General features: G+C 31.8%; 1 protein-coding gene across 2 annotated transcripts in view; it reads right to left on the bottom strand.

Annotated features, from left to right (window-relative positions):
* LOC143055895 (uncharacterized) overlaps positions 1-14,290 on the bottom strand; it is a 47,754-nt gene that overhangs the window by 12,831 nt on the left and 20,633 nt on the right. Inside the window, exons 7-13 of one of the 2 annotated variants that reach the window (XM_076228939.1) lie at positions 13,771-14,091; positions 13,001-13,099; positions 11,868-11,894; positions 11,412-11,498; positions 10,414-10,506; positions 9,946-9,978; positions 8,956-8,991 (exon numbers count right to left, since the gene is read on the bottom strand). In XM_076228939.1, coding sequence (XP_076085054.1) covers positions 8,956-8,991; positions 9,946-9,978; positions 10,414-10,506; positions 11,412-11,498; positions 11,868-11,894; positions 13,001-13,099; positions 13,771-14,091 — 696 coding nt within the window. The remainder of the gene's footprint in view (positions 1-8,955; positions 8,992-9,945; positions 9,979-10,413; positions 10,507-11,411; positions 11,499-11,867; positions 11,895-13,000; positions 13,100-13,770; positions 14,092-14,290) is intronic. The other variant, XM_076228940.1, reaches the window with a different exon arrangement.

Raw genomic sequence — 14,290 nt, forward strand, 5'->3', positions numbered from 1 at the left:
AGAAATGATGAGAAGCTTGCATAAATAAAAACTTGGACATATGTGTCATCCCGGAAATTGCCAAAGCCGTTGTGGACATGCACATGTGTCCCACCGGCAGCAAGTGGGTTAAACGATGAACGTGAACGTTGCGGTAAAAGGCCATGGAGCTATATATCAATATAAATAAAGGCAACAGTAGTATACCGCTGTTCAAAACTCATATATCTATGGACAAAAAACAAAATCGGGGTAACAAACTAAAACTGAGGGAAACGCATTAAATATTAGAGGAGAACAACGACACAACATTAAAATGTAACACGAACAGCAACGGACTAAGCATTAGACAAAATCAGATGAGAATAACCAATATAACATCAAAACCAAATACATGAATTTGGGATAGAAAAGTACCGTGACACGTCTTATAGTACACTCAAATATAGGAGAAAACAAACGACACAACGGAAACACAACGTTAAAAGGTTACACATACAGAAACGAACTATGATATAACAATGGCCATTTTCCTGACTTGGTACAGGACATTTTTTACAGTGATTACAAAAATTCAAACATTTACTATTATAAATTTTTCCGAAAATTTAACTGACAAAGATTTATAGTGAATGAACAGATAACGCACTTTTTTCTCACGAAACAGAAAAAGATTAAACATTTGAATAGCAACAGACAATTTTACATTTTCGACTGTCAGTGGAAACTCAGATCTAAATATAAATGTGAGCCACAAATAACTGCAGAATTTCCCTAGGTTATCATGATATCCGAACAATTAGACAATACCGCTTTGCGAAAGCTAAGATTAGTTAACTTCATGTGCGATGTTAGTGAAAAAAGTTGACCCTTACGCACTGCATATTCGTTTCTCCATTGTTGACTGACCCGTTATATTTTTGTATCACAGCCGGTCCACTGATGCTCACATTGTCAGCGAGTACACATCAAAAGATAAATTTACAAATAACTGATTAAGGTAGCACAATACAAAGATTTTTTTCACCCCCAATTAGACAACTTTAAACTGATGTAATTCATATCATCCTTCTTTATATTTTTAAATGAGGTACCAAAAGAAAGAAGAATGATTAATCTTTCCAATTGTGATAATTTCATTATGATATAATTATTCCATAATTAATTGTTGTGTAATTGGTTGCTATATTGTGATGTTCACTCTTGAATGAATTAAGCGTCTTTGTTCTTCTTATTTACCGCTGTTCAAAACTCGTATATCTATGGACAAAAAAACAAAATCGGGGTAACAAACCAAAACTGAGGGAAACGCATCAAATATAAGAGGAGAACAACGACCCTTCTTCTTTCTTTTGGTACGTCATTTATGAAATTTAAAGAAGGATGAGTGGAATAACACCAGTTTAATTATGACTGATTGGGGATGAAAAATCTTTGTAGTGTGCTACCTTAATTGGTATATATGCATCTGTCATTGTTTTGATGTTACACTATTTTTTCAGGTAAGTGTGAAGGTTGGTACATATTAAAACGTTTATACCCGCTGAATTTGTTTGCACCTGTCCTAAATAAGGCACCTGATGTTCAGTGGTTGTCGTTTATTAATGTGGTTAATAAATGGTTCTCGTTTCTTGTTTTTTATATAGATTATAGGTTTTCCCGTTTGAATTGCTTTACGCTACTCCTTTTTATGGCCCTTTATAGCTTGCTGTTCGGTGTAAGCCAAGTATCCGTGTTGAAGACCGTACTTTGACGTATAATGTTTTTTTTTACAAACGACTTGGATGGAGAGTTGTCTCGTTGGCACTCCCGTACATCTTCTTAAATCTATTTTCTAATTGTGTGAATGAAAAACATAAAAACAAAAACAAAAACAAAAACGAAGGTATTGCTTAGATTTCGGGATAGTCAATTTGTTTGTAAGTCTGATTTCAAGAAATCAAAATATAATTCCGATAAAAATATTTGTTTCGCCTACTTTAATTACCAGCTTTCCTAATTGAGCTGTGAAGAAAAATATTAACTTTTTTATATCAATACGGCAGTATGAATGGAACCTAGTTCCATATAAGGTCAGATATCAGATGGATATGGATAACTCCTCCAAAGATTAATATTCATTTTGTTTGTATTTTGTTATTAAATTTACATCAAATTTAAAATAAATTTATACAGAGGTTAAATATATGAGGACTATTCAATTAATGTCAGCAGAGCATAAATCTTAACACAATTAATAAGGCTTCATTTGAGTTTTGAAATGATAAAAAATATATCAGATTTGGGACATGTATGTGGCATCCTAAATATGGCCGTAAATATACATGTCATCAAAAGAGAATATCATTTTGCTTTTTTCAACACAAAAAAACACTCCAATTCAAATACAACATTCATTGAAACTGCAACAAAAAGTGGTATGATCTTTCTTTAATGACAACATTTGTTTTACGAAAATTGGATCATCAGTTATATTTCCTCAAACCGAATTCTTATTATCTGCCATTTTTTTTAATATAACCAAAGGTATGAGTCATCGTACTATTTTACGAGGTATAATGTTACATAGATAATTCATAAAAGAACTACTTTTTTGTGAATAAATTAAATCAATGAGATCGAATTTGTAATAAAATATGATGAGTAAGGTCTTATATATTATGCTTTAAGTACACTAAAGAAAATTATGGTGTCCCAGAACTTATTTTCTGACTACAATAAAAAAAAAAACAATGAAAGTAACACTATTATTCCAGTATACAAGTTACTAAAAGAGAGATTTCTCTTATATACCTACGTTTAACATTGAATGGAACAAAAATAAACATTTAGTATTGTTAAAAATGATTAAATAACGCAATAGCTACGTTTAACATTGAATGGAACAAAACCAAACATTTAGTATTGTTAAAAAAAGATTAAATAACGCAATCAATCTCTTATTTTTCTATATTTAACAGAACAGTTGTTATTCATTTGTTTGATGTGATAAAGCTTTAGATTTTGCCATTTGAATTCGGACTTTCCGTTTTGATTTTCCTCGAAGTTCGTTTGTTATTTTACTTTTTTCAATTTAATTTTGCTCTTTAATCTGTCTAAATATTCGCATTGGCAAGCGAAGAACCGATTGTGTAATTTTTTTTACAATCAAAGATGGCGATACACAGATAATCTACCCTAAGACCGCCGTGTTGTTCAACAAACAATCGACATTCCCAAGAGAACCGAATTTCCCACTGACTATTCCTCTTCATCTCTTTATGATTATTGTTGGAACGTCTGAAGTTGCAAGATACACAAATTAGCATTCATCAACTTCAAAAAGCAAACGTTTCAATAATCTGTGTCTAAATGGAACCACAGAACCTACATATCAATCTGACGTTATGTCCGAAATACCCATAACCATAAGTCCAATAAAAACACAGACAACACCATGACCAAAATCAGACCTGTTTTAATCTTATTTCTTCATTTATACATTTTTTTAAATACACAACTCCATGCTAAATAAAAAAAAAAGAAGTCCATAAAAACTTACAACCAGTGAAAAACAACTGTAAAATCCCTGATAGAAAGAAGAAAGTTCAAGATTAAAGCTGGTTTTATAGCTAGCTAAATCTACTACTTGAATGAAATGCGTTTACAAATCTGTTATATCGAGGAGCAAAAATTGATGAACAATATGGGGAAATATCGTATAGATATGGATTACTATGACTCCTTCTATGATTAACATCATTTTCTTTATCTCGAAATAATAATTACATTAAATTAACACACACAGAAAAAAATAAGGTCTGGCAAATCAGGGATTCTACTTGCATAACGATTTTGTCTCCGTTTTATTCTTATTTTTACAAAATCTTTGAACTTAACAACGTAAACATATTTATATATCTATTTGCACGCCAGCATGCTATTGGTGACTTTTCACACCTTTTCAGGTGATAATGAAACTGAAAATGTAAGTAGGTTAGTTCCTGCTATGTTGTCAAAGGCGGGCACCTGCTCTCTTATATATGTTATACAATTATTTTAATTACAAAACAGTAGTTAGCACCTATCTCTGACATTATTTACATATAATAGAGTCGTGATGTAGGTGAATTAGCAATTAAAGTTCAAGTTTTTACTGAACAATATATAGTGAATGGCAGCCTATTGTCCGGTCATTGTCATGAAGAGGTGTGCTTACGTGTGGAATAGTTAATTGCACTAGTCATTTAAGGAATCATGTTTTGATTATATATATATTTGATTACATTTTCTATTCACAACTATTCCAATTCAACACTATCTGAAAACTACGAATTGGTTGGTTCACCGTTATGGAATATCTGTGTCACAGATGACCTCGGATATATTTTTATTGTAACATCTACGAATATAACGTCGTGTTGCAAATACGATGAGTAACACAACAGAAGCGATACCTGGAGCATTATATGCTAGACCCCTTTCCCTGACATTCCCTGAAATTTGTGGTGCTCTGTTTATAGTTTCATTTGTAGTAGTTTGTCCTGTCATTTGTCGTGTGAATAGACATTTTTTCTATTACATTCATGTGTTATAGTAAAGAAAATTAATCATCGCCTTCATTTATTAGTTTTGATTTTGTTCAACGTAATTTGTACATATTTTATGTTTGAAGTTAGATTCAAAACAAACCGGACATATATATAATATAGTTAATTGCTATTAATTAGTATTGCAATGTGCATTGTGTTTAAATGTAATATCAGTTTTTAGTTCTATAATAACCTTAAATCAATCCTATTTCTATCTTATTTTTGAGATATAGTTTTTCAAATGTGACTTCATTTTTGTGCTGTTTCAGAAATTCAAATGTCTGTGTGACGTAATTTTTGTGCCTTTTCACCACTTCGTATGTGATGTCATTTTTATGACTTTTTGCGTTGAGGCATGGAATAAGTCGGGTGTGTCTATTTTCTGTGTTGGTCTTCAATGTATTATGTATTCGGGTTTTTGTTTTCTGTAATTAATTAAGACTTCAGTTTTATTATGTATGTCTTTTATATTCATTTGATAAAATTTACTGTTTGCAATAGCATAAATTGTTCTAAATAATAGGGATGTTCTTATCACAAGCAGAAAACCCTAGCCGTATTTGGCACAACCTTTTTTAACTTTTGATCCTCAGTGCTGTACAACTTTGTACCCCTTTTTTGACTTTCGAACTTATATATCTGGGCGTCACTGGTAAGTCTTGTGTGGATAAGGCGCGTTTTTGACGTATTGAATTTTAAACCTGATGCCTTTTGTTATCTATTATTCATGTGTTTCGTTGCCTAATACGTTCTCCTATTTATTTGTATTGTAGTCCTGTAATATTATGTTATATTTAACAATGCCATTAAAGTGCGAGGTGTGGCATGCCACAATATCAGGTTCAACCCATCATTTTTTCTTTAAAAATATCCTGTACCAAGTCAGGAAAATGACCATTGTTATATCATAGTTCGTTTCTGTGTGTGTAACATTTTTACGTTGTGTCGTTTGTTTTCTCCTATATTTGAATGTGAATTCACATTACTATAAGACGTGTCTCGGTACTTTTCTATCCCATATTCGTGTATTTGGTTTTGATGCTATATTTGTTATTCTCATCGGATTTTGTCTAATGCTTATTCCGTTGATGTGTGTGTTACATTTTAATGTTGTGTCGTTGTTTTCCTATAATATTTAATGCATTTCCCTCAGTTTTACTTTGTTACCCCGATGTTGTTTTTGTCGATAGATTTACGAGTTTTGAACAGCGGTATACTACTGTTGCCTTTATTTAATAGCTTTTATTATGCTCGTCTCTCTTCGACATGAGTTTTGATTCCCTCTTTGGCATCTTTTTACAATATTCGTTAACTATTTCATTTAAAACTTACATGTTTGAGAAACATCCATACCTTGAATTCTTTTGATCTTTAGATCTTGACTTTTTATTGTTTTCTCATCGGCATACAAGTATATTCTGATCTTTGGTCCGGTTTTTGTCACTTTGACACATTCCCCATCTCATTCTCAATTTTATATTTAAGGAATAACAGTACTGTAGTTGAAGAGTTGCCACCGTCAATTGTAGATTTGACGGTCGCAAATGCAGTTTTACTGGCGACGCGTAGCGGAGACAGTAAAACGGAGATTTGCAACCGTCAAATCAAAATTGACGGTGGCAACTCTTCAACTACAGTACTGTTATTCCGATTCTAATGCATTTCAAAATGAAAAAATCCGATAAAACTTTGAAAAATGTCTAAATTTAACAAATAAAAAAAAATCATCGAAACTTCATGAATGATTTTGGCGCAAAGACGTCATGGGTAACGTGATGTCATAGAAATGAAAACTTACAAACTGGAGGTTATTACGTTACCTGTACGCTTCAATTTCGGATAAAATAACATTAAAACGGCAAATTCGAGGTAGGTGTTGTTTTATTTTCGATTATATAGTAGTAATCGAACATTTGTTGATTCAATTATTTCAAAATGGTTGCCCCTCCTTAGTTACGCCTGGTCAACTGTGGATTTGACGGCAACTTTTAGCCAATGAAAAAAATTGTTACATACAAATTGCATTAGAATCTAACTTTCCTTTTATTCATACTTATCTTACACAGATTTATCACATATAAATAGTTTGAAAGTAAAAAAGAACAAACAAAACAGGCAATGTTTCAGTATTTTAGGGACAATAAATCATCAAAACGACGGTATCCTAAGACAATTTCCTGACGATAATTTCAGTCCAAGTTTTCAAAATTCAATATTGATAAATAGCGTCGATTCCAGTACCACAATTCGTATGTTGATTGTTTTTAAATTTCTAACCATTTTACAAATTTAAGGCTTATTTCTTCCCAAGTTGTTTTTCAGCCCAGAAAACAAAACAGTATAGGTCAAAATGAATACATTTCGTCACAAAATGATACTTTTTTTAAATGAAAACAAGGAAAATGAAACTGATGATCTTTAATAACATGCTATTAAAAGTAGCAATCAACATATCAGATTTACATCTATTTAGTTAATATAATGCGTAATTGATGCCCGCGATGCCCATATTATACCAGTCAAATGACAATAAATAAAGTCTCTTAACTTTAAAAAAAAATATTATATATATTATATATAGGAAATGTAGGCATGAGATTGCTAACAATTGTTAGTCCTATTCTCAATCAATAAACTATTGCTTAACTACATGAAAATCAAAAAAGAAAAGAAAATGTAGGTACGAGAGTGCTCGTAATGCCATTTTCGATATAAACTACGTTTCAAAGAGACATAAATTCTTTAAAATATTTGTACGTGCTAAACAAAAAGTAAAATAACAAAATTTTCAAAATTTTCTAACCAAAAGTCTCATGTCAAATGGCAAATTCTCTCAAAATGCTATAACACAACAAACTGAAAGACAACTGTCATATTCCTGACTTGGCCCTATAATCAAACAGTTTTGAAGTTCGCTTCAAATACAAAATTAAACAGCAATTTACACCGGTTATAGCAATAAGTTTCTCCAAATAAAGCGAAAGCAATATATGGACAAAAGAAGTAAAAAAGTGTTTCGAACAATTCAACTTTTGAAAAACACCAATTCAATAAGATTTACAGAAAAAGGAACACATCAATGATATTTCATGTCAACACATACGTGCTGACTTCTAGACGTGTGATACCCTAGGTGCAAAAATTTCACCGGTGATTGCATCAACTCAGTTGTATACATTCACCAAATATAACAAACTTACAATTTACCATGCAGTACCCACGTGTCGTGTACATAATTATTATAAGTGACAATTTAATCAAAATAGATGACAAGGTCAAATCAAATACGAAGTTGAAGAGAAGTAAAACCCAAACAATCTGGAAATACTATTATATATAGCTAAATCAAGGTATATATATTAAGGTACAAACTTTGAATAAATAGTATATTTATGGACAATGACTAAATCAATTGTCATACGTAAAGAAAGGTAACTCTGGATGAGAATGTTGAAGACAGATGCCAATTCAAAATTATGCCGACCATAAATGCTACTGGTGCTTTGATCTTTGATGAAAGAGGAAGAATACATACAAGTTTCCTAATTACGATCGAAACAGATACCCTATCGGTGAAACAAGTGTTTTAAGTTATATGTGGTTACCATGATAACATGTGAAAAAAGGAACTGCAGATACTGGATCAGCAGTAATTCAAAAGTGCATAAATAATCAAAAAAAGGACAAAGAGTAACAAATGGTGAAGCAACGAGTCAAATAGACGTGAAAGATTCCAAAGAGAGAATCGGCACCCGTTAGTAAAAGAGAGACTGACGGAATTATGATAAAAAAAATAACGAAACGCAACAAACCAGTGCTTAAAAAAACAAGAAATGACTAAGCAACATAAACCCCACTAAATCCGAGAATTTTATCATGGGCTCCAGTTAAGAAACTTAAGTTAAGGTTTCATATAGTCGTATCCCACCAACAGAAGAGGCTGGAAACAGGTGTTACATGCTTCAATATAGTCTTCGAACTGTATATTTCACTGGTGTTTTGCTTTTGTGTCAATGACACAATACATTTCTGGACATAAATTCGTCGATTAAATTTGGATAATATGAACAATGTACCCTCAAAAATGGTATCAGGTTCTCTAAATGGTAGTAAATTGTTTAAAGATAATATGTTTATAGACATTCCTGTTTTTTGTTTTAAGTTTTAGAATCAGATGACACATGTTTTTCAATGTATATCACTGATGAAATTACCAAATCACAGACAAACAAAGAACTAGACAACCATATCCTTGTATAACCATCGATGAAAGGCAGAGAATGAAACACACTTTGCTTATCAAAACTAAATAACGGTTCTTGAAAGTTATAATATAAATAATTAAAAATCTGAAGAAAAGGTAAATATTCTAACTACTTGTAATAATGGATATTATCACACCTACCTGACCTCGATTGTACTTTACTGGAGGAAGGTCCTCCTGTAATTATAATAATAATAAGTAAGGAAAATGTTGCGTTATTAGAGATCTTTAATTCAGGGTCATTATACATTAAAGAGTACAACGTAATATATGAGTCTATATATAAAAAAACGACATCATGATATCTCTATTTGTAATGTACCTTTATTTCACAGTCACCTATATCCAAACATAAGGACTTAAACGATTCATTTTTAAGAAATTCAAAAGAGGAAATTAAATGCTACAGAATATCATAGTAGGAAATATTTCATTTTGGTTGTTGTAAAAGTTATAATATTGGTGATTAGATACGGGTGATAAGAAATGGAGAACAAAAATGTCGAAGAGAGACCGACAAAATCAAGGCAAATAACGAAAAACGACGAAAAGACAAGAAAGCAATCCATAAAATTAGTACCAAGGAATGAGCAACACGAACTTTAAAATATTTTACTTTGAGCGTTTCTGGTGACATAAATCCAGAAAAATACATAAACTTTATAACTTGTTCTTTTCATTTTTCACAGCACTAGGCTGATAACTCTGTTAGTGGACTATCAGCTTAGAAGTTAGTACTTTGATATGAAGATGATTCGAAACAACACCTTGCTAAAACAAAAGTGCTTGTAAATTTTGAAATAACAAAGAAACTAAGGCTTTATACAATGAATAAGCAGACTTTTGTTTCGTAAAACTTTGCAATTGTGTTTAGTGTTTTTTTTAGATAAAACATCGTTTGCATTTTATCATACATGTGACAATATCACAAACAAGCAAAAAAAAAATATTGGACAAGAACATCTTTAAATAGCAACCAATGACAAGAAGAGAACAAGACATAGTTTGCCGATCAAAACTCAATAACAGTTCTTAAATTAAAGTTATTATTATCATTAAAAACCAACAGAAAGAATTTTTAAGTAAGAAAATGTAAATGTTTTAATTAATTATGAATAATCTCACACCTACCTGAGCCAGATTGTATATTACTGGAGGTAGAGCCTGTAAATATAACATAATAGAAATATATGCTGTATAATTTTTATTTATTTTAAGTGAGGGTACATTATAAATGCAAATGCACTATGCAATGTTTGAATCTCGTAATTTCATTTAAGAGAAATGACACTTCTAAATGTTCAAAAGTAAACTAACACAAATAACGAATTCAAAATTCAAAACGAAGAATCCTCATTCAAATGGCAACATAAAAGTATGTGTTTATTAAACTGTTTTGTATTCATCATTTGTCCATTCTAATATAATTATTTCTATAAATTGTGTGGTTCAAATGTTTTGAAATTTTGAAAACTTGTCAACAGGCCAAAGCACTTATTTTGCAAATTTTATGAAAATTAAACGAGCCAATTTAAAAGTGCTGGGTACGACCTTAAGATACGGTTATAAGCCTGGTACCTTTGACAACTATTAACTTACATTCTGGGTCTGCTTGGCATTGAATGCCTGGTGATGAACATACATTACATCTAGCTTGTATAGATAACGATACCATACGTCTATTTGGTAAACCTGAGAAAAGGGGAAAAGTTCAGATTGACTTTGAATATCTGTAATGAACGTACTTTACACTTCGTTTGTATAAAAAGAATTGAGAATGGAAATTGGGAATGTGTCTAATAGGCAACAACCCGACCAAAGAGTAGAAAACGGCCGAAGGCCACCAATCGGTCTTCAATACAGCGAGAAAATCTCGCACCTGGAGGCGTGCTTCAGCTGGCCTATAAACAAAAATGTGTACTAGTTCAGTGATTATGGACGTCATACTAAACTTCGAAATATATAATATTGAACAAAAAATAAAAATTATACAAGACTAACAAAGGTCAGAGGCTCCTGACAAAGAAAACGATACTATGCGTCTATTTGGTAAGCCTTAGGAAAGAGGACAGTTCAGATTAACATTGAATACCTGTGATGAGCATACATTAAATCTAGCTTGAATAGATAAGGATACCATGCGTCTATTTGGTAAGCCTTAGGATAAAGGAAAGTTCAGATCAACATCGAATACCTGTGATGAGCATACATTACATCTAGCTTATATAGATAAGGATACCATGCGTCTTTGGGATAAAGGAAAGCAATTGGTTTGATTTTTATAGCCCTTCTATTTCGAGCTGGTGCCATTATCAACAATTAATGATTGTCTTACTTAAAACAAATTAACATTTTTTTACACATAGTATTTCCAATAATTAATGAGAATAGAGCTGATTAGTTTAATATTATATCTGATCTTGAAATGTTTTTTTTTTCTTTATAGACAAAAGTGTTTATCCGTTTGCATTCATATTTCGGTTGTAGCTCTTGTGCATGTCTCTAACTGTACCTGCGTCCATGCAGTTAAAATACAATTGCTTTTAAGACACACACTCAAATTATTTTTTTAAAAATACAAAACGTGGCATACTTACAAAATAAATCAATACATGCAGTATCATTGTTTTCGCAGAAGGAACAAAAATTGTCTGCTAACTGGTTCACTTTTGATGTCAAAGTTCCTAATTGTGTTATAAGAATAAAATGTAAATAGCATTTTTCATGTTTGTTTGTTGCAAATGTAGGCATACAGTTGGAGTAATTGAAATAAATTATGGAAACAATTTGAATTACAACAACTACTGTTATGTTCCAATGATAAATTACAAGCCTATTATTCCTGTATATTTAACCTGTCCAATAACACAAACTGAGAGAGGTTTTGTTTTAATGAATTCTTTATTCTGGCATGCATTGATTTTCGTGTTTTCAATAAACAATTAAATCCCTGGTAAATAGATGGTATCCCTTTACAGTAACTAGTTCTATTAATTTGTACAATGAAAACATTTAAAGATTGCTTGCATTTAAAATACAATTTATTTACTTACCAGATAAATCAAGGTCTGCAGTGAACACTACAAGTAAAAATATGTAATATTTAGCAACATACTTCTTCCGACTTATGGCCACTATAAATAATGTGTACAGAATAAATTAATTAAACAAATGTAAATGACATGAATTTCCATCATTTTCAATTTTCGAAATTTAAGTCGGTTCCTTTGGTCAAAATGCCAACAAAACTTGATTTACTGCCTAGTGGAGAAGGAACAAAACAACTTGTTTCAACAGATGTCCGTGTGACTATTTGATAACTGTTGCTCATCTTTTTTTCTAGTATTTAATTTTGTCATGTTCTTGTCTCTTTTTCATCGACTTAAAGCTTAGTATTGCCCCCTTTATATTGAAAATAATAGTTGTGGAACACGTTGACAGCTAAAATAATGGAGATGTCTACGAAAGCCTGATAAAACTAAACTATTTCTGTCAAAAGTCAAATCACAAAAACACTGAACTCCAAGGAAAATTCAAATCGGAGAGTCCCTAATCAAAAGGCAAAATCAAACGCTCAAACAAATCAAACGAATGGACCACAACTGTCATATTTTTAGTGTAACCCTAGTCCTTCAGATAGGAATGAACATCTCCGGTCAAAGTTTTACACTTCCAACAGATTGGTAGTGGATTATGAAACACCGTTGTACTGTAACATTGAGAATGGAAATTGAGAATGTGTCAGACAACAACGCGACCGTTTAAAAGAGGGACGAACAATAGTACTCAAGACACAACATAGAAAACTAAAGAATAAACAACACGAACCTCACCAAAACTGGGGGTGATCTCAGGTGCTCCGGAAGGGTAAGCAGATCCTCTTCCACATGTGGCACCCGTCGTGTTGCTTAAGAGATAACAAATCCGGTAAATAGTATAATTCGGTAGGTCACATTTATGAAAAGGGAAGGGGATTGTAGTTACGACGTAAGGAACATATCCGATATCATTTGTGAAACGGTTTTTCCATAATGGTCAACCAACTCGTGATGGCGTCCGTAAAATTTACGAAGAGATGGTTTCAATTTCACCATTTGGAACTGTATCAAGAAAATCATCATTCTGTATCTCGATGAGTAAAATCTATGCACTGTAATATGCGAAATTCTTAAAACAGTTAACTTACCTTCTGAGCAGTACCAGTTGGAGCATGTCACATTGTCCTTCTTATTACAGTACTGACATCCTGCACTCGCTAAAACACGGACTATGTTTGTAACCGTATCTAAAAGTGAAATACCATTAAAATAGTATAAAAGTATTGACAATAAATGTTACCGAACTTTAAGGTAAAATTAAAAAGAGTAAAAGTGCATAAAACCTGACAAAAATCAAGAGCTCTACTATATCAACCTACAGATGATATCAACGGAGGAAGGAGGTTTCAATTTTTGTGCATTTTTTGTATGCTGCTGTGCAATGGTATCCTACGGTTTGCTTGCTGTCGTAATTAGCAACTACAAATAATTGTGATTATTATAAAGAATCAATTGTGTTTGTATATATTTCCGAAGAATTAAAACAATGACAAATGCAATTCTTATAACTTATTCAGTTTAATTATTGTTCTACTTTTCATTGTTGCGAAAGCACGAATTATTATTTTATACAGTGTGGTTTTTTTTCGAAAGAATTGTATACTCATCGTCGGTGTGGTCTGATAAACTGTTCAAATTTTGGTCAGTGATGTTATTTTGTTTATTCTTTGTTTTTTCTTTATTTTTTCATCAAATAATTATCCATAATATGTAGTTACCATTTTCCTATGATTTCGTCAATTTTACATAAATATCATTATATCAACCTAGTAGGACAAATAACATAAAAGTTCATTTATGTGCAAAACGTTTTGTTATGTTTATTTAATTTCCATCAATAGCAGTAATCGCATCTTACCTACAGTAACAAGTAGCCTGGACTTCCTGTTACTTGTACTTTGTCCAGCAGCATTTGTCGCATGACATTCATAATCACCTTCGTCATTTTCAGTTATGTCTTTAATAGTCAGATGTGGGTAGTTAGGTGAATTATCAACAGTATATTTCTGATTGTTGGTTCCCTGGCCGATAGTACTGATTGAATTACCATCTAGAGATGATTTTGTCCAGTACCAGGACGTAGCTTGTGGAGAGCCGGATATTATGCATAATATTTTATAACTTGAATCTCCCGCCACTATCGTGAAGCTTTCTGGTTCTATTGAGATAGCGAGTAAGTCTGGAAATACATTAAGAATACAAGGCTCACAAATGCATGTTGATAACATTAACAGTTCAGTTGTATTGCACCAGATGAGTATTTTGACAATTAATATCTCTACACGGAGTCAGAATATTTGAAAGTTCAAAACTAACCTAACAAATGATATTTATGAGCTGACAAAACAAATAATGGTCCATAAGTAAAGCAAAACGCA

The sequence above is a fragment of the Mytilus galloprovincialis genome, chromosome 13, assembly GCF_965363235.1.
Source record: "Mytilus galloprovincialis chromosome 13, xbMytGall1.hap1.1, whole genome shotgun sequence".
In the NCBI taxonomy this organism is placed as follows: Eukaryota; Metazoa; Mollusca; class Bivalvia; order Mytilida; family Mytilidae; genus Mytilus; species Mytilus galloprovincialis.